This window comes from Heteronotia binoei, chromosome 13, assembly GCF_032191835.1.
Source record: "Heteronotia binoei isolate CCM8104 ecotype False Entrance Well chromosome 13, APGP_CSIRO_Hbin_v1, whole genome shotgun sequence".
NCBI lineage: Eukaryota > Metazoa > Chordata > Lepidosauria > Squamata > Gekkonidae > Heteronotia > Heteronotia binoei.
The window spans coordinates 72,459,438-72,479,692 of record NC_083235.1 but is presented as its reverse complement, the minus strand read 5'-3'; the positions used below and the strand labels follow the sequence as shown (position 1 = coordinate 72,479,692).

Genomic DNA, 20,255 nt, shown 5'->3' with positions numbered 1-20,255 from the left:
AATGTTCAAATCAGATTTAGATTGGTTACTGCACTTTTATACAGGTTTAGTAGACCTTGTGGGATGGAATCATAAATAGGCTCCTAGTTAGCAGCTGATGTTGGCTTTTCTTTATTACTTTGGAACCACTTAATGTGCAAAATGTCCTATCCTGTAACACTGTTCCCTTAATGCTTCTCTCCAGCTGGTGCAGGAGCTTTCCTGCACTGTGGTGCACGCTTTCTCTGACACAAGCATTTTCACAGGTGCAAAAGCTCCTTGAAAAACATTGTTAGAGGCACAGCAGAGGATATCTTCTGCAGCAGCCAGAGAGAAGTGCAAGGGGAACCATCAGATCCAAACCTTAGTCCTTACTCATCCCTGAAACACACTTGTGAAGTGTTCACTCCTCTGTTTTTCAGATCAACCAAAATATGATGTTTTCTCAGACCTTCCCAGTGAGTTTAAAGTTGAGCAGGGATCTAACCCAGTGTCTTCCAGGATTCCTTGCAGTACCATAACTCCCGAGACATTTATAGTTAACATACTTCATGTTATGAAGTATGAGTTATGTAGAGGTATAGTTAACATACCTCTACATAACTCACCACTGTGTTTTAATCTTCCTTGAATAAGAGTACATTGGTTTCTTTCACCAAAAGAAATTAAAATTGAGACCTTAAAACAAGTCCCCTCAATGTGGTTAGGCTGCCTTTCCAGATACCTGAAAGTGGGTGAATTATTTTTTTGCTACTGCTACTGGCTAGTGGTGTGATATACACTACCGGACGTTTGTCTGCCCAGGAGCTCCTGCATTAAAGAAGGTAGGCAAGAAATGTCTGGGGACTTTGGGCATGGAGCTAGGATCAAGGATGTGACTAGCATGATTATACTCTGAAGGGAATTCTGGCAATCACATTTAAAAAGACCACACGCACCTTTTAAATGCCTTTTCTCCATCTGGAAATAATGAAGGATAGGAGCACCTTCTTTTGGGGCTCATAGAATTGGACCCCCTGGTCCAATCTTTTTGAAACTTGAGGGGTGTTTTGAGGAGATGCTCTGGATATTATGCTGAAAATTTGATGCCTCTATCTCAAAAAACAGCCCCGCCCCAGATACCCACGGATCAATTCTCCATCATACCCTACGGGAATCAGTCTCCATAGGGTATAATGGAGTGCCCAGCAGACATTTCCCTCACCATCCACTGCTTTCTGATAACCCTGAAGTGGGGGTAGGGCCTCCAAACCTGCCCCCAGCTGGGGATTCAAGCTCAAACAAAGGGAACTCAGTGTGAGATAAGGCACAAAAGAAATCCGCTAAGTAATCACCATCACTAAATTCACATATAGCAAAAAAAAAGTTGATGGTGAGACAACCAATCACAATTGCAAATCAAACTCAGTCCTTATACACAACTATGCTCATAAAATAAGAAACTTGTCTGAATTTAATGTTTTTGAAATCGGGTTCTAATTGGATACAGCCAACAGACTGAAGAAGACTGATTGAAACACCTTTGGAAATTATCTAGAATGGACATATTTGTGGCTGAAGGAATTTGTCAAGTATCCCTCTATCTCATGTTCTGAGACTATACAGGACTATCTATTTAGGGACAAAATTCATAGAGGGCAACTGGAAAAGTACTTTTGTACTCAAGTTTCTGTAGTGTATTTAATGAGCATAGTTGTGTACATGGACTGAGTTTGGTTTGCAATTGTAACTGGTTGTCTCACCACCAACCTTTAATACTTTTCTTAGTATAAAGTATGAAATGAAATTTTTGTTTGTTGTTCAGTCGCACAGTCGATTCCGACTCTTTGTGACCCCATGGGCCAAGTCATGCTAGGCCCTCCTATCTTCCACCGTCCTCCGAAGTCTGCTCAAATTCATGTTAGTTACATCAGTAATGCTGTCCAGCCATCTTATCTTTTGCTGTCCCCTTCTTCTTTTGCCTTCTGTCTTTCCCAGCGTCAGGATCTTCTTCAATGAGTGCTCCCTTCTCATTTTGTGGCCAAAGTATTTGAGCTTCAGCATCTGACCTTCCAGGAAACAGTCAGGGTTGATTTCCCTTAGGACTGACTGATTTGATCTTCTCCGCTCGCTTTGTTGTTCGTAATGCTTTCTAAGGCCCATTTGACTTCACACTCCAAGATGTCTGGCTCAGGTTCACCGCTTTCACTGTCATGGTTATCAAGGACATTGAGATCCTTCTTGTTTAATTCTTCTGTGTATTCTTGCCACCTCTTCCTAATATCTTCTGCTTCTGTTAGGTCCCTACCATTTTTGTCCTCTATCATGGCCATCTTTTCACGAAACGTTCCCTTGATTTCTCCAATATTCTTGAAGAGATCTCTTGTCCTTCCCATTCTATTATTTTCCTCTATTGCTTTGCAATTTTCCTTCAGGAAGACCTCCTTATCTCTCCTTGATGTTCTCTGGAAATCGGCATTCAGTTGGATGAATCTTTCCTTTTCACCTTTGCCTTTCGCTTTCCTTCTTTCCTCAGCTATTTGTAAAGCCTCATCAGGCAGCAACTTTGCTTTCTTGCATTTCTTTTTCTTTGGGATGGTGCTGATTGCTGCCTTCTGTACAATGTCATGAACCTCTGTCCATAGTTCTTCAGGCACTCTATCAGCTGTAGTTTCTTAAACCTATTCTGCACCTCTACTGTATATTCATAAGAGATGTGATCAAGGTCAAACCTGAATGGCCTGATGGCTTCCCCAGTTTTCTTCAGTTTAAGCCTGAATTTTGCAATGATAGCTCATGGTCTGAGCCGCAATCAGCTCCAGGTCTTGTTTTTGCTGACTGTTAGAAGCTTCTCCATCTTTGACTGCAGAGTATATAATCAATCTGATTTCTTTGTTGCCCATCAAGTGATGTCCATGTGTAGAGTCGCCTTTTAGGTTGTTGGAAGAGGGTGTTTGCTATGACCAGTGCTCTTGACAAAACTCTATTAGCCTTTGCCCGGCTTCATTTTGTTCTCCAAGGCCAAACTTGTCAGTTGTTCCAGTTACCTTTTGACTTCCTACTTTGGCATTCTAGTCCACTATGATGAGGAGGACATCTTTTTTTGGTGGACATCTGGAATAGGGGTGGCCAAACTTGCTTAACATAAGAGCCACGTAGAATAAATGACAGATGTTTGAGAACTGCAGGACACGAAAAAGGAAGGAAAACAGATGGGGGGAGGAGAGGTGGAAAGAAAGCAACTTTAACTTTAAATACATTCTCCAATCTGCTCACCTGCTTGGTTTGGAGAAGTGATTTAAAGAGAAAAATACTTTCTCCAAGCCAGTCAACAGAGCAGTGGGGGCTTCAAGAGCCACACAATATATGTGAAAGAGCCACATGTGGCTCCCGAGCCACAGTTTGGCCAACCCTGTTCTAGAAGGTGTTGTAGATCTTCATAGAACTGGTCCATTTCAGCCTCTTTTGCATCAGTGGTTGGGGCGTACACTTGGATTACTGTGGTATTGAATGGTTTGCCTTGGATACAGATTGAGATCATCTATCATTTTTGAGATCGTATCCCATTGCTTCCTCACTCTCTTGCTACCACTTCACAAGTGGTACCTTTTTGAGCCGCCTCCTAACTCTCTTGTTAACTATAAAGGCCACACCATTTCTTCTACAGGACTCTTACCACAGTAATAGATCTAGTGATCCTCTGAGTTAAATTCGCCCATTCCCGTCCATCTTTGTTCACTGATTCCCAAGATGTTGATGTTCAGTCTTGCCATCTCTTGTTTGACCACATCCAGTTTGCCTTGATTCATAGATCTTACATTCCGCGTTCCAATGCAGTATTCTTTGCAGCATCGGACTTTCCTTTCACCATCAGACACATCCACACCTGAGAGTCCTTTCGGCTTTGGCCCAGTCGCTTCACTCTTTCTGTGGTTACTTGGACTTGCCCTCCGCTCTTCCTCAGTAGCATATTGGGCACCTTCCTTGTAGAGCCAGTTTGGTGTAGTGGTTAAGTGTGCGGACTCTTATCTGGGAGAACCGGGTTTGATTCCCCACTCCTCCACTTGCACCTGCTGGAATGGCCTTGGGTCAGCCATAGCTCTGGCAGAGGTTGTCCTTGAAAGGGCAGCTGCTGCAAGAGTCCTCTCAGCCCCACCCACCTCACAGGGTGTCTGTTGTGGGGGAGGAAGGTAAAGGAGATTGTAAGCCGCTCCGAGACTCTGAGTGGAGGGTGGAATATAAATCCAATGTCGTCTTCTTCTTCCAACCTGAGGGGCTCATCTTCCAGCACGATATCTTTTAGCTTTTTGTTACTGTCCATGGGTTTTTCCTTCTTTTTTTCTTTTTTTTACTGGAGTGGGTTGCCATTTCCTTCTCCAGTGGATAACATTTTGTCTGGATTCTCAGCTGTGACCTGTCTATCTTAGGTGACCCAGCATGGCATAGCCCACAACCTCACTGAACCATGCAAGCCTTCTCGCCATGTCAAGGCAGCAATCCGTGATAGAGATGAAATAAAATAGAATCTGCTATATGTGAATTTAGTGATGGTGATTGCTTAGCAGATTTCTCTTGTGTCCAACTGGGGATTAGGAACCTTAGAACTTTGGTAAACAGCAGCAGCATGTAGTATGACCTTGTATTGTTGCTTCCCATGGAAACAGTTCCTTTTGGAAAGGGCCTATAGGGATCATACCAGGAAAGATAGGGTTGCTTAAGATGTTGCCTTCCAGTCAATTTACAATTTGCTTACAAAGGTGGAGTGGGCCAAAACAGATTATTCTGCAGATACTTTTCTGTCTGGGTATACGTCCAGTTGCACCTTAAAGACTAATGATGATATTGGATTTATATCCCGCCCTCCACTCCGAAGAGTCTCAGAGCGGCTCACAATCTCCTTTATCTTCCTCCCCCACAACAGACACCCTGTGAGGTGGGTGGGGCTGGAGAGGGCTCTCACAGCAGCTGCCCTTTCAAGGACAACCTCTGCCAGAGCTATGGCTGACCCAAGGCCATTCCAGCAGGTACAAGTGGAGGAGTGGGGAATCAAACCCAGTTCTCCCAGATAAGAGTCCGCACACTTAACCACTACACCAAACTGGCTCTCCTAACAAAATTTGTGGCAGGGTACAAATTTTTGAGAGTCATTCACTTCTTTAGGTGCTGTTGGTCTCTTGCTCATATCTTCTGCTAAAGACAGACTAACATGGCTACCTATCTTGATCTGTCTGGGTATGAGAATGTAATATGGAACATTCATACCTTTTTAGCAGAACAGTGAAGAAAACCAGGCAGCGCAAATGTAAGTTTTCTATGGAAGGTGAGAAACAGGAAATATTTGAGAATGCTATTGTACTGCAACAGTGGAGAAATTGTACTTGAATCTTGGTCTTCTAGTGCAGACCAACACAGCTACCCTCCTGAAACTAGCTCACTACCCAGATTCTATACAGGTAATCACCTTATTGTAGAACTGATGTAAAGTAAGTTTCTCCTCGCCAGCCCAACAAGTGGTTAGTGCACATTGTGAAAAGTTACCAATTGGCAATTGGTGATTTATATCTATTCTTTGTCAGGTTGAATAGATGAATCGTGCACATTCAGGTAGTTTTCACATTTTTGTTTTTTACATGATTTCTGCCGCTTCTTCTAGCATTGAGGCATAAGTGAAATGTCAAACCAAGCATTGATCTCAGGAAGTTCTGTTAAGCTCACTACTCAGTTTTCATTAGACATTTGTGTGCTTTCAATCTGTCTCTGTAACCATAATGATGTTTGTTTGCTGTGCTCAATGAAAATACAAATTGCTGAAATCTGTGCTTCGTTCAACAGAATTCTGCAGTTGAAAAGTTCCGTCACATGAACATGTAGGATATCATCTATCTCCCTCAAGGCTCTGGTCTTGTGCCTAGTTCCTGTCCAGGATTCTATAATTGCTTCTACTAGCCACTGCACCCTTACCCTAAGATTAGGCTTTGAGACAAGTAGGCCCCCAGAGAGTATCTTGATGTTCTCCCAAGTCACAAATTTCATCTGGTGCTGAAAACAGTGGGCAAGCTATTAACAGAGGCTATGAATACAATTGTGAGGAATGTTGCTTCCTTTGTCCCTTCTGACCTCCAGTGCCCAAGGCCTTACCATCTACCTTACTTCCTACCCTTGTCAGTCAGCCATCCCTCCTCCCTCCCGTCTTTTCTGGCTTTTTATTTTCCTTCTTCCTGCCACATCCTCTTTCTGACTCTCTTGGTGTACTCTTCAGTACTCTCAAAGAAGACTCTGGCCCTTAGACAGCCTTTACTCCTGAGTAGGCTAATACTTCCTAGTTACAACAACCTAGTACATAGATTAGTATTTTGCAAATTGCTGTGAAGAGAGTAGCTTGCCTGAGACTACCTGGTGAGTTCATGGCAGAGGCAAGATTGAAACTGGAGACTTCCTGATTCGTAACTTAGTCTATCAGCTGCTACATTACATCAGCTCTCAGTACATGGATGAATAAAACCATTATTTCTGTGCATCGTTGGCTTCATTTCAATTCGCTTTTACAATAAATTTGCCTGTTATCAATGCATACATTAATCTACTTTGGTTCTTACTGTAATTAAATGTTTTGGTTTGGGGGCCATGGTGATGCTTGGGACTCGATTATCAGAAATCATCTGCAGACCCTGCTGTTACTTAGTATGAAGCAAAGCAAACACCGCTGTGGAATAACAATGTTTGCAATAAGTAAAATATTTAAAGAAAGTGGGAACTTGACAATGCCACAGAGATTCTTTCTAGAAAGGCAAATCAAATCAGTCTGCCTTATATAACTAATTAAGTCATTTCTGCACCATTTACTTTATGTCCACAAGTTGCTCATAGTGTGTTTTTTTTAATGCTGTAAGTAGAAGTGAATTTTGTAAAAGTTTGTTTCTAACCATGGTGTTTCTGATTTCAGCAGGCTGGGGCGAGATGCCTGCTGTCCACGCAAAGCCTGAAGCTTCATGGGGAGAGCCTTCCTCTCCTTCTGCTGCAGTTGATAATGGCACTTCAGCATGGGGGAAGCCCCCCAGCAGTGGTACAGGGTGGGGAGATAATTCTGCTGAGTCAGCAGGATCATATGGAAGAGCGAGCGCACCAACTGCTGCCCCAGCACTGTGCAAACCAGGTGAATTATCTTGGCTGGGTGGAGAGGACAAGCCTGGCAATTTAATTTATGTTCCTTTTGTTGTCCTATTCATGTTATAGCTTGGAAGGCCAAAGGCAGACCAACATCTAGATCACATTGTGCCTGAAATACCAGGTTTGCAGCTCAGGAAATCTGTTAGGTTTTGCATAGCTGATAGGACCCTGTTAACTAGTTCTGTCGGTACATCAGCTACAGCTTGAATACTGCAATATATTTATACAGGGAGCTGCTCTCCCAAGTCACAAATTTCATCTGGTGCTGCAAACAGTGGGCAAGCTGTTAACAGAGGCTGTGAGCACATTTCTCCTGTGTTCAGAGTTCTTCACTGATTTCCTCTCAGTTTGTGGACGCAATTCAAAGTATGACCTATAAATATCTAGATGAGTAGTCATGTTGGTTTGTTTGTAGCAGTAGAAAAGAGCAAGAGTCCAGGAGCACCTTAAAGAATAACAAAATATATGGCAGCATATGAGCTTTGGTGAGTCACTGCTCACTTCTTAAGGTACTCATACGGTGCCACAAATCGTGTTTGTCTTCAAGATCCTGCTGGACCCTTGCTCTTTTCTACTGCTATAAAAATCTGAATGGCCTAGGACCAGGATAGCTGACCAGCTACATTCATACATATGAACCTAGCTGTCAATTGAGACCTTTATCAGAAGTCTTATCTGCAGGTTCATATTGTTCTTAACTGAGGTCTCTGTGTTAATGCCTTTATTGTTTACTGTTAGTGTTATGACTTTAATACTTATTGATAGATTTTTTTAAAAAAAACAAAACCAATAACCTTTCAGGCATAACTTCTTTGCCCTTCTTTATATAGCAGAAAACCATGCAGCTTTGCAGATACGTCCATACTGAAATCTAGAATATCAAACTGAAATCTTCCATTTTCTCTCAGCTTCTAAATCTTCTATGCAAGAAGGCTGGGGCAGTGGTGGAGATGAAGTAAATCTCAGTACAAGTCAGTGGGAAGATGAAGAAGGAGATATGTGGAATAATACTGCTTCACAGGAGAGCAATTCCTCTTGTAGCTCCTGGGGGAATGCCCCGAAGAAAGGACTTCAAAAGGTAGGATGGCAAACTATTATTTAAGATAGGAAGTCAAGTGTTTAATATACTTTTATATGTTTTTATCAAGTTATTTTGTGAAAGAAAGCCCTAAACGCAACAGATGGACCCAGTAGGTTCTACAACTTGGTTTGATTGTTTGTGCCAGGTGTTGGCAACCCAGAAGTAAACAGGATTCTCTGGTGCACCCAGCCATGCCTGACTTCTTGGTAGAACTGAGATATGGTCTTGGCCCTGAAGTTAGATTTCCCCTGCTTCCCAATCCTGATTGTATTGTAGTATTTCACCATCTGTGCAAAGGTATCTTAGCAGATCGAACTTCAAGATCTCCAAGACAATAATGGGGCTCCTGCTATTGCAGACCATATTGTGTGTCAGGTTGCTGACTGCATCTTTGTGCTGTGTTGTTCTGGAAACAAGTCGTCTCTGATTGAAGGGTTTTATGTGCTAACTTGGACATCAGAAAACTAATAGTTTTGTCTCTTGTGACTAAACCCCTTTAGCAGTGTAGAGGTAATTAGGATGATTGACCTCTGGAGATGTTAATCCAGTAATGGGGCCTATTTGAAGCACTAGGCAGGAGTTCTAATAGCAGTGAAGAAGCTACAGTTTTCCACCAGAACTGTATAATCTTCATTAGTGCTTTTACATGAAAAATAGTGTATTATCTTCTTCTAATGATTACCTGGAAGGAGAACTACCTGCAGTTCACTGTGACAGATTTAAAGGGCATTCTTCTTCTGAGGTGGAGGACATTTTGACCAGTGTTTCCTAATGTCCAAATAGGGAGGCAGAGCCATTTTTTTTTCCAACTTCCAGTCTCTTGCCTTGGGGAGCCACACTCTTTAGTTCTTTTCCTGCCTGTACAGGGAGAGCAGCTTAGATTAGGCCTTGCCTTTATCTAACTCTTAAAATCAGGGGTGTCGAACTCATTTCTTATGAAGGCCGGATCTGACATAAATGAGACCTTATTGGGCTGGGCCATGTGTGTCAGAAAATGTAATGCCAGGTAGCAGAGATATAAACTTTATAAAGGACACAGATAGGCACAGTCGTTGTTTGTTTGTTTTTTTAAAAAAAATAAAGCATGCTTAAAACATTAGCTCTCATTGGTCTTAAAGGTGCTTTCTTTATCTCTCCCATGGGATCCAGGGAACTGGGCAAAGGAAGCTATGGCTCTTTCCTTCCTTTCCCAGGGGACCAGGAGAGAGAGGAGTCTCAGCCAATAGAAGAAAGAGAGGGTTGGCTCAGTAGCTCTGCTGCGCGATTGAGAGAGCCTGGCAAAGCAAGCTCTCCCTCCTTCCACTTCCTCCTGAGGGGAGGAGCCTCAGCTAATGGAGAAAACAGAGGTTTTGCTCTGTAGCTCCTGTGCGATTGAGCAAGCCTATCAAAGCAAGCTGTGATGCAGGAGGAAGCAAGAGAGAGGGAGAAGGAAGCAGATGACAGCCAATTGCTTGGAGGCCTAATAGGAGCCTTCTGGTGGCCTGATTTGGCCCCTGGACCACATGTTTGACACCCCTGTCTTAAACTCTTACTCTTACATTTTTCCTACCCAGCATTATTCAATCATATATATTTTCTCTCATAACTACCTTAACTGCCTTATACAGTAACATTTTTCAAGGTATTCTAAAGACATTAATGTACATGATGTTGAGCTCCCATTCTTTTATATATATACTCATGATCACAAGAATGCAGGACCAGCTCTTCTCAAATGTTTGCAAGTCGGACCAACTTCTAAATTTACTGAACTTTTGGACCTACTTGCAAAGTAGCTCCACACTACTTTCCCCCTCCCCAGCAAAAGACACAGGAACCTCCCATCAGTTAATATTGAATACACTGATATTTTATTGCTCATTTTTTGTATTTACACTCCTGAGCAATAGATTGTATTTTGTGGCCATTTTGCACACAATGCAGAGCCAGATTGAAATTTGCCATCAGACCTCTCAGAGCCTCTTCTCCCAGCTCATTTGTTTTTTCTCTTCCTTGATCTTGCCACTCACCTTTGAGGGAGTTATTACCTCATGTTCGAGAACCACTGTGCAAGCCATTTCAAAGGCCTTCTCCCTTAGCTAACCATATATGTTGTTGGTCTCATTGAAAAGCAGATAATACTGCAGACAGAAAACATTGTATCACGCTAAAAGGAACCTTAGCTTTGTGGAAGCAATCCTAAGCAGATCTACTCAGAAGTATGTCATGTTATTCAGTGGGACTTACTCCTGAGAAAGTGCCTTGTATGTTACATTTTAATATGTTGAATGTATATAATTTGGTTTTATTGAACATATGTTAAAATATATGTCTTAAGAATATATGTACATATCCTTCCTATATATATAAAAACCTAACCGTATTGGGAAAACTCACCAACTCTCCCTTTGGCTGAGCCACATGTCTCTCAAAGAGTAAACCCACCCTCCAGCTCCAGGACAGATTGGGCCACAGGGAACCTACTAGGCAGTGATTGTTGCTAGGCAACCAAGATTGGTTCTTTCAGTAAAATGTGGGGGAAGGAGGCCCTTTCCAAGCCAGGGGTGATTATTTGCATGGGAGCCATTTACGATTTTTAGATTCAGCACACTGGCCATACAAGCTAAGAGAAATCCTGCATAATTGCTCTTCATATCTTTGGATAATCTTGCATAAGGCAAATAAGGCGTTTCTGAACTTGGGGGGCAAACATCTTACTCATTATGTAAGGCCTTATCATCCCTTCCCAATTTGATATTAAAATCCCCTCCTACTATTACATATGTAGTCAGATATGTTCTGATTAATTGCCAGATATAAGTTTCCAAGTCTCTCCAAACCTGTTCTATGGGCTTTAGTTTTAGCCTATTTTGGCTTTTGAGTGAGAACTGGCCTTTGGGACCAGTCCTGACTAGGGTTGCCAGCTCCTGGTTGGTGGGAAATTTCTGGAGATTTTGTGGGGGAATCTATGGAAGCCAGAGTTTGGGAAGGGAAGAGGCCTCAGCTGAATATAATGCCATAGAGTCCACCCTCCAAAGCAGTTATTTTCTCGAGGGGAGAGATCTGTTGTTTGGAGTTCAGTTGTGATACCAGGAGATCTTCAGGCTCCACCTGGAGGTTATGCAACCAACAAAATCACACGGATGTGGAAACTGGAGGGGAAAAGGCATAAGGATCTGTGTAGTGAGCACCTCCTTATTGCATCAATCCAGGAAGAGCCAGTTTGGTGTAGTGGTTAAGTGTGCACACTCTTATCTGGGAGAACCGGGTTTGATTCCCCACTTCTCCACTTGCACCTGCTTGGAATGGCCTTGAGTCAGCCATAGCTCTGGCAGAGATTGAACTTGAAAGGGCAGCTGCTGTGAGAGCCCTCTCCAGCCCCACCCACCTCTCAGGGTGTCTGTTGTGGGGAAGGAAGGTAAAGGAGATTGTGAGCCGCTCTGAGACTCTTCAGAGTGGAGGGCGGGATATAAATCCAATATCTTCTTCATCATCATCAATCGCTGAAATTATATACTGTTACATTTCAGTTTTATAGCAGTTATTACATTTTCAGTTTTACATAGTTACTGTTAAACTGGCTACTGCTGCTGTTAAATTCTTGAGTTGCTGCTGAACTCGTGCTGATTTCATATTGAAATATTGTGTATTGTTATTTGAGGAGAGATGGATTGTCCCCTTAATTTGGGAAGATCCTACATCTATACCTGCTTTTAGCCTGGTGCTATCAGTAAAGAATTGGAAATGTCTGAAGTGGAGCTCATTGGTTTTATTGAACTGTATTATTTCAGCAATTGATGCAATAAGGAGGGGTTCACTACACTGAGCCTTGCGCTTTTTTCCTCCAGTTTCCACCTGGAGGTTGGCTACACTAGGCCTGGCTGCTTGCTACTGTTCAGCAGCAGACCCTCCATGACAGCCAGTGTGGCATGGGAGTTAGCGCTTCAGAGCAGGGTCTGCCAGAATCAAGGTTCTTGTTGTGGAAGCTGACTAGGTGGTTTTGGATCAGTCACAGACTTTCAGCCTAACCTACCTTATAGGGTTGTTATGTAGATCAAAAGGGGGAGAGGAGAATGATGTAAACTGCTTTGGTCCTCACTGTGGAGAAAGATGGTCCTTTTCCCAGGTAGAAGCTGCAAGGAAGGGGGAGGAGATGGAAAGCTGAAGTCAGAGGAGCAGATAAAGGAAGGTTGATGGTTAGCTGAGAAGGAGATTCGGTTGCCAACTCCAGGTTGGGAAATTCCTGGAGATTTGAGGGGTGGAGTTTGAGGAGGAGGAGTACCTCAGACAGGTGCAATGCCATAGACACCACCCTCCAGACCAGCCATTTCCTCCTGGGGAACCATTGTTGCCAATCTGCAGGTGAGGAAGGAGTTAGGCATAAAACAAAGTCACAAAACAAACTTTTCAGCATTCTTAAATGTATTTTTGTTATAAATGTCTTAACTTATAATCATGGAAAGTCCATATCAAAATACATCCTAAATGCATGTAGTGAAAATAAAACACAATAGCCGGAATAGGCAATCCAAAAAGCATCCAAAGGAAAGTATTCTTACCTAAACTATCTCGATAAAGTGGAAAGCCTCTGTTTGTGTGTGTGAGAGAGAGAGACAGTGTAGTACCTCTGGTTTTAAAATGAGGATATTTATATGAAATTTAAAAGGCCAGTTTTAATTTCGTTTCCTCCTTCCCCCATCATTAACAGCAAAGAGGAAAGGCTGTGCTCAGTTTTTGGTTTACAATTGGGGTACCAGGTGTCTTCCTCCTGCCGGTGGAGGGATTGGGGGGACATTCCAGGGTGAGCAGGGACATTGGGGACATGCTGATGTCACTTCCAGAAGAGACATCATCACATTGGCGACACTGGGATGATGCTCTACTTTTGGGGCAAAATTCCATAGTAAAAATGGCTACGGACTATAGAATTTCCCCCCAAAAAGTAGAGCATTATTTCAACATTGCTGACACAATGATGTCACTTCTGGAAGTGATGTCATCACATCGCTAACATTCTGCAAGGACATCTGGGGACATGGTTTCCCCCACTGGCCAGCCAGTCAGCTGTGAGATGGAGCCCACAAAGCAGGGGAGCCCCCACCCTCACCTGGCGAGTGACACACCTAATTTTCAGACAGGTGGAATCTTTCTGTTAAGTTTTACTTGTTAACGGTTGGGATAATGCTATTTAGTTTGCAAGATGGATTATTTCTTTGCTGTGTACATCTTTCTTGCCTGGTTATTTGAGAATTGTATAAGATATATTTATTCTTCTTGGAAAGGAAATATATTCAAACATATATTCAAAATCAGGGGTGGCCAAACTGCAGCTCAAGAGCCACATGTGGTTCTTTCACACCCATTCTGTGGCTCTCAAAGCCCCCACTATCCTATCAGCTGGCTTAGAGAAGGCATTTCTCTCTTTAAATCAGTTCGCCAAGCCAGCTGACGGGTGAGAATGAATTTACAGCTAACATTGCTTTCTTTCCATCTCTTCCTCCCCCATATATTTTCCTTCCTTCCTTCCTCCCACACACATACATCCCCAGTGACCCCGGTTTCATGTCCAGAAGATGGCAAAAACCTCAGGATCAGTATTTCCTTGGGCGTATAAAAAAGGGCAATGAGAACTAGGCATTGATGCAACCCTTCCCACTCTCCTTCTCACGATCTGCCTAATTCACAGAATCAGCATTGCTGTCAGATGGCCATCAAGCCTGTGTTTCAAAACCTCCAAGGAAAAGGGAGCCCAACACCTTCCAAGGAAGTACATTCCACTGAGGAACTGCTCTGTCAGGAAGTTCTTCCTAACGTTCAGCCAGAAACACTTTTGATTTAATTTCAACGCATTGGGTTGGTCCGACCTTCTGAGGCAACAGAAAACAATCCTGCACCATCCTCTACATCAAGGGTCCCCAACCCCTGGGCCGCAGACTGGTACCGGTCCATGCCCTGTTAGCAACCAGGCCGTGGAGTGAGGCAGAGACCTTCACCTACTCCTTATTTAAAGATCCCCATGGAGGTGGCAGGGATGGAGTGTGGGCTTGGGGCAGCCTGGGACAGCAGAAACCCCAGCACCTCCACCCCCACCAGTCTGTGAAAAAATTGTCTTCCACAAAACTGGTCCCTGTTGCCAAAAAGGTTGGGGGCCACTGCTCTACATGAGAGCCCTTCAAGTACTTGAAGGTGCTGATCATATAGGGTTGCCAATCCTCAGATGAGGACAGGGGATCCTTCGGTTTGGAGGCCCTCCCCCCACTTCAGGGTCATCAGAATGCGGTGGGGGAAGGGAAATGTCTGCTGGGCACTCCATTATTCCCTATAGAGACCAATTCACATGGGGTATAATGGAAAATTGATCCGCGGGTATCTGGGGCCCTGGGGGGCTGTTTTTGAGGTAGAGACACCACCTTTGCAGCATAGCATCTGATGCCTCTCCTCAAAACACCCTCCAAGTTTCAAAAAGATTGGACCAGGGGGTCCAATTCTATGAGCCTCCAAAGAAGGTGCACCTGTCCATTATTTCCTATGGAAGGAAGAAGACTGCAGTTTTATACCACACGCTTCTCTCTGAATCAGAGACTCGGAGCAGTTTACAATCTCCTATATCTCCTCCGCCCACAACAGACACCCTGTGAGGTGGGTGGAGCTGAGAGAGCTCTCCCAGAATCTGCCCTTTCAAGGACAACTCTGCAAAAGCTATGGCTGAACCAAGGCCATTCCAGCAGCTGCAAGTGGGGAATCAAACCTGGTTCTCCCAGATAAGAGTCCACACACTTAACCACTGCACCAAATTGGAAGGCATTTAAAAGAACTGTGGACCCTTTATTTGTGGAAAAATTCTATTAAGCTTTCGACATGTCATAGTATTAAGGAAAATTGTTTTAAAATGATGTATAGATGGTATATGACTCCTAAAAAGTTGGCAAAGATGAACAATAAGATGCCAGATAGATGTTGGAAATATAAAAAATATGAAGGTTCTTTCTACCATATGTGGTGGACTTGTGAAAGAGCAAAAAAGTATTGGCAGATGATTCAACAAGAAATTTCTAGGGTCTTGGGATATGAATTTTAAAAAGTTGCAGAGACTTTTCTGTTGGGATTACAAGTGGAAAAATTTCCAAAAGAAGATAGAACTATAATTTGGTACTTGCTTTCAGCTGCGAGAATATTGTGTGCGCAGTTGTGGAAGCAAGAAAAAATACCAGAGAAATGGGATTGGATTGTAAAAGTTATGACATGGAGTGAAATGGACAAATTAACAAGAACTTTAAGAGACTATGATTTAGAAGTTTTTAAGATGGAGTGGAAAAAGTTCAGAAGATAAGTAGAAAAAGAGTGGAAAATAAAAAGACATTGGACAATTCTTGATAATGATTAAGTATTAGAAGAAAGAAGGATATTAATTTTTGTTTTTATTAGTTAAGGGTACCTTTAAATATTAGTATTTTAAGTAAATAACACTGGCGGGTGTCAAGTGATGGGGGAGGGGTGGTTAGAAAGTAATATATGGGATAGATAAAAAGAATTATTAATGATGCAAGAAATAGATATTGTTACCATACGTTACTAAATAAAATTGTTTTAAAACTAAAAGAACTGTGGACCCTTTAAATGTGATGGCCAGAACTCCCTTTGGAGTTCAGTGATGCTTGTCACAACCTTGCTCCTGGCTCCACCCCAAAACTCCCCAGATATTTCTTGAGTTGGACTTGGCAATCCTATGATCATATCACCTCTCAGTTGTCTCCTCTCCAGGCTAAACATACCCAGCTCCTTCAACCTTTCCTCGTAGGACTTGGTCTCCAGGCCCCTCACCATCTTCATCACCCTCTTTTGGACACGTTCGAGCTTGTCTATATCCTTCTTAAATTGTGGTGCCCAAAACTGAACACAATACTCTAGGTGAGGTCTAATCAGAGCAAAGAAAGCAATAGCATCACTTCACATGATCTGGACACTATACTTCTGTTGATACAGCCCAAAATTGAATTTGCCTTTTTAGCTACAACATCACACTGCTGACTCATGTTCAGGGTATGATCCAGTAAGACTCCTAGATCCTTTTCACACATACTACGGCCAAGACAAGTCCCTTCCTTCCTTCCTTCCTTCCTTCCTTCCTTCCTTCCTTCCTTCCTTCCTTCCTGCCTGCCTGCCTGCCTGCCTGCCTGCCTGCCTGCCTACATATCTACATCTGACATTCGTGTCTTGCATGCCTCAAACAGCTGGTGTTTATTCCGTGTGGCTCTTATGTTAAGCAAGTTTTGCCACCCCATTCTAAATATTAAGACACATTAAAATGTTATTAAGAATGTATGCAAATGTAACCTAAAGTAACATACTGTATAAGTTAGGAGAGCCTTCCTGTGGGTTTAATGCCTCACTGCTGTAAAACTGAAATTTAATAGTTTTCCCAATTTTCCCCTTCAATGAATTAATATAGGGCATGAAGACATCTAGTAAGCAAGATGAGGCCTGGATCATGAACCGTCTGATAAAACAGCTCACAGACATGGGCTTCCCAGTGAGTAAAATTCATATTCTTGCATAACCTGTGTTTTTGCCCTTCCCTTCTGCAGATTATTCAGATAGAGAGAACATAACTTCTTTTTTGAGTTTCTTTTTCTTAAATTTCTTCCTATTAGCTATCTAAGATTATTATCTAGATAAAGTAGAGTACTTTGGTTCATCAGTAATATATAAATAGCATATTATGATCATGGAAGCAAAAACGTTGAGCCTACACAAATCTTCCTGTCACAGTGAGGTACGTCACTGTTCCCAATTTCTAGTTGGATTGGGATAGAACTTGCCTGATGTCACATGGCAGAGATGGAATCTGCACATTAATGCAAGTCCACTCTGCCCAAATGTTGGTGAGCCAGGAGTTTGCTATACAGATTGCAGTATGTAATTATGTTTATTTCTGTGCCATGTAAAGCTTTACCTGTTAATTTCTGTACATCAACTTTCTATCAAAGGCTCTGGAGCACAGTCCTCTTTCAAATAAAAACACTGACAAGAGTAGAAAAGAATAGAATTAACCCCCCTGTAAGAATGGAGTTAAGATGCTCCCAAACCTTGAAGTCTAGAAATTCTAGCTGATTCAAAATGGGGGGGGGTCCTTTCTTTTTTGCATTTCTGATTGATCTCTTTGCAAAATTACAGTGCCTGAGTTAAATCTAAAATAATTTTAACTTGTCCTTTAGGAATGTTTTTTTTTACAGTTGTCGTAAAGCTCGTATTACATTTCTTACGAACAAACCTTCTCATTTCTCCAGAGAGAGCCAGCAGAAGAGGCCTTGAAGAGTAACAATATGAATCTTGATCAGGCCATGAGTAAGTGTTTATGAGGGTTGATCCGTTGTAATAAAATCAGTATATTTTCCCAACAGCATTTTATAAAAAAATGGTAGTTGGTTGTGAATTATTATCATTGCCTCAGTTAGTACTTTAAAAGCACACTGCAGTCTAGATTTTGACTTAGAAATATAATAGAAGCAGCAGTGGGAGCAGAATGATAGAAGTACCAATAGGCAATAGCCGTTTTATCCTGAGTCCGAGACATCTTTTACATTTTTACTATTTGCAGGTGCTCTGCTAGAAAAGAAGGTGGAAATGGACAAGCGTGGAATGGGAGTGGCTGACTACAATGGAATGGTCACCAAACCCCTTGGCTGCCGCCCACCACCAATCTCCAAAGAGTCTTCCATGGACCGCCCCACCTTCCTAGACAAGGTAGGTGCAGCGTTCTGCATATAAAGTCATTGCTCCATTTGCAAGGAAAAAGAGCTTCTAATAGATTAACCCTAAAACAGAAACATAGATGTGTTGCTTGGCTTCACTCTTATGTTCCTTTTTCTTCTTTACTTTGTATTTGTAAAAAGAAGAGTAGTTACTGCCCTAGAGACTGAGATTTCACTTGCTTGTTACAGAATGGACATATGGCATTAACCATACGAACTGTATTAAAACAAAACTACAGTTATTTGCAGAACATGCAGTCTTCACTATGCAATAGAAATTCCCCCCCTCCCCCAGCATTGGTAATAAAATGACAAAAGCTAGCAGGAACTTGAAATTCTCCTGCTTCATCCTTTAGCCACAAAGTAGGCATAAGCAAATGCCATTGCATATCCACACAGACATGAATCCTCCAGTCAGTGTATGGATTAAATCTCATTACCCAAATTCTGGTATGCTGTGATCTGAGAGCAGACGTTAATAGTGTGTTGTATTCTACAGATTCCTGTGTAATACCATAAATAAAGCCAAAAGTCCACTATTTTTGTCTCCCCCAGCATCAGAATTTCAAATGTAATTTTCTTGGGGTAGAGACCTGTTTGATTACTGTGTAAAGTGCCATAAACATACATAATGGTGAACCATGGTCCAAACCACATAGGTGTTGCTCTGGGAGTATATATGAAATATGATGAATGCATTTAGTTTTCTTCTCCTTTAGTGTCAGACTGGTACTCCCCAGATACCAGTGGTAGATTTCAAATTTTGCTTGTATTATTCATCCACGGAGTCTGTCTGACTGAGCCTTCCAGCACCCAGATTTCCATCTCTGGTCATGACAATGTGTACTACTCTGGAGAGGCAAAAATCCAGGCTGAACCCTTCCTAATCCCAGTAGGCTCTGGGTGTTTGATCTTTAAAGTGTTTTAAGAAGAAAATCCACATGTTTCTGATAATGGCAATACTTTTCCTCTCTTCCCAGAATAACTGTCATAGCTTTCTTCAGACTAAACTCATTTAAGAGCAGGCAGTATTTTAGAGCAGTTTAAAGGGTTTGAAAATAATCCAGACTATGAAGGTTGTGGACTTGCTTCATCAGATGACTCTTTTAATATTACCCAGTCTGAAGCAATTTTGTGGACCACATCTATTGCTCTTCCTGGGGATGACCCAAAACTGTGTTTAAAAGATGGCTCATTATTCAAGGGGGTTGAAGCCATTCAGATTAGTTCCCTACAGCAAAGTCCTTTATTGCCATGAAGAATGTCATTTTCCAGGGCATTCTTTTTTTATATGATAGCTATCTTTCTCAATTCAATATATATTTTGCACTGAGAATGTGAATGCTGGTATTTACTTTAGCTTTAAGCAAAGATTCTGGAATGGCATGATCAGGATAGGAACACATATGTGATTTTCTTCTCAACGGCATTGTGCAATACACTATATATTAATGCACGGTTTACACAGTGAACGAATCTCAAGTAGAGGGAGTATAGGGCACTGAAAATCATTCTCACTTAAGAGGCAGGGATGGATTGCAAACAACTTGTGACCTGGGGAGAAGAAATCCTTGAACCTGTTACTGTCATGCAAGCTGCTGTTTGTGGAGCATGACAGATACACTTGCAGAATGTTAGACATGTTGAGCTGAAAGACCTTGGGGATATGATTAGAAAATGTCAGAATCCTCTCTCAGGACTTTCCAGAACTCAACCGAGTATCACTTTGGTTGAAGATAAAGAAACTGCCTCTGCAGGGAGCCACAAGAAACTCCTATGGGCATGAGCATGGTTTATTAGGACTTCTAAGTCTGATTGCCATGGAACAATATTTAACCCCTTTTTATAGATGTGGGATGTTCCCTATCAGTTGCTAATATTCTAAATGAATGAAAGGGAAGATAATACAAATTAGATAATGTAAATTAGTTGTAAAGTGAGTTTTTAAAGCTATTGAACAGAGAGTGTGCGTTTTTAGAGCTACAATTACATGCAAAGTATATGGTAGTTTTTTCCCCCACAAATCTTCAGGCTTTTACTTGTGGAATATTTACTTGTGAAAGGGAACTTTTAGTCATCACGAGTACTCCTGCTCCACAAAGGCCAAAGCCATTGTTCAGTTCCCTGATACATAATATTGGGCCGGTGGTGGTGATGTTCCTTTTACTGATTGTGGGTCTTCCTGATAAACTGAATGCAACATCAATAATCCTTTGTCCATATCTTTATGGTTTTCTCCAGAGCACATATTTTGTTGATGCCGCACAAAACTCCAGACATTAGCTGTATTTTTTTATTATTTTAAAAAATGGAATAGA

General features: G+C 42.0%; 1 protein-coding gene across 8 annotated transcripts in view; it reads left to right on the top strand.

Annotated features, from left to right (window-relative positions):
• Window positions 1-20,255, top strand: part of TNRC6C (trinucleotide repeat containing adaptor 6C) — a 297,145-nt gene that overhangs the window by 217,669 nt on the left and 59,221 nt on the right. For 7 of the 8 annotated variants that reach the window (XM_060252971.1, XM_060252969.1, XM_060252968.1 and 4 more), the window contains 5 exons: window positions 6,902-7,111; window positions 8,034-8,203; window positions 16,635-16,715; window positions 17,473-17,530; window positions 17,784-17,929. In XM_060252971.1, the coding sequence (XP_060108954.1) occupies window positions 6,902-7,111; window positions 8,034-8,203; window positions 16,635-16,715; window positions 17,473-17,530; window positions 17,784-17,929 (665 nt within the window). The remainder of the gene's footprint in view (window positions 1-6,901; window positions 7,112-8,033; window positions 8,204-16,634; window positions 16,716-17,472; window positions 17,531-17,783; window positions 17,930-20,255) is intronic. The other variant, XM_060252964.1, reaches the window with a different exon arrangement.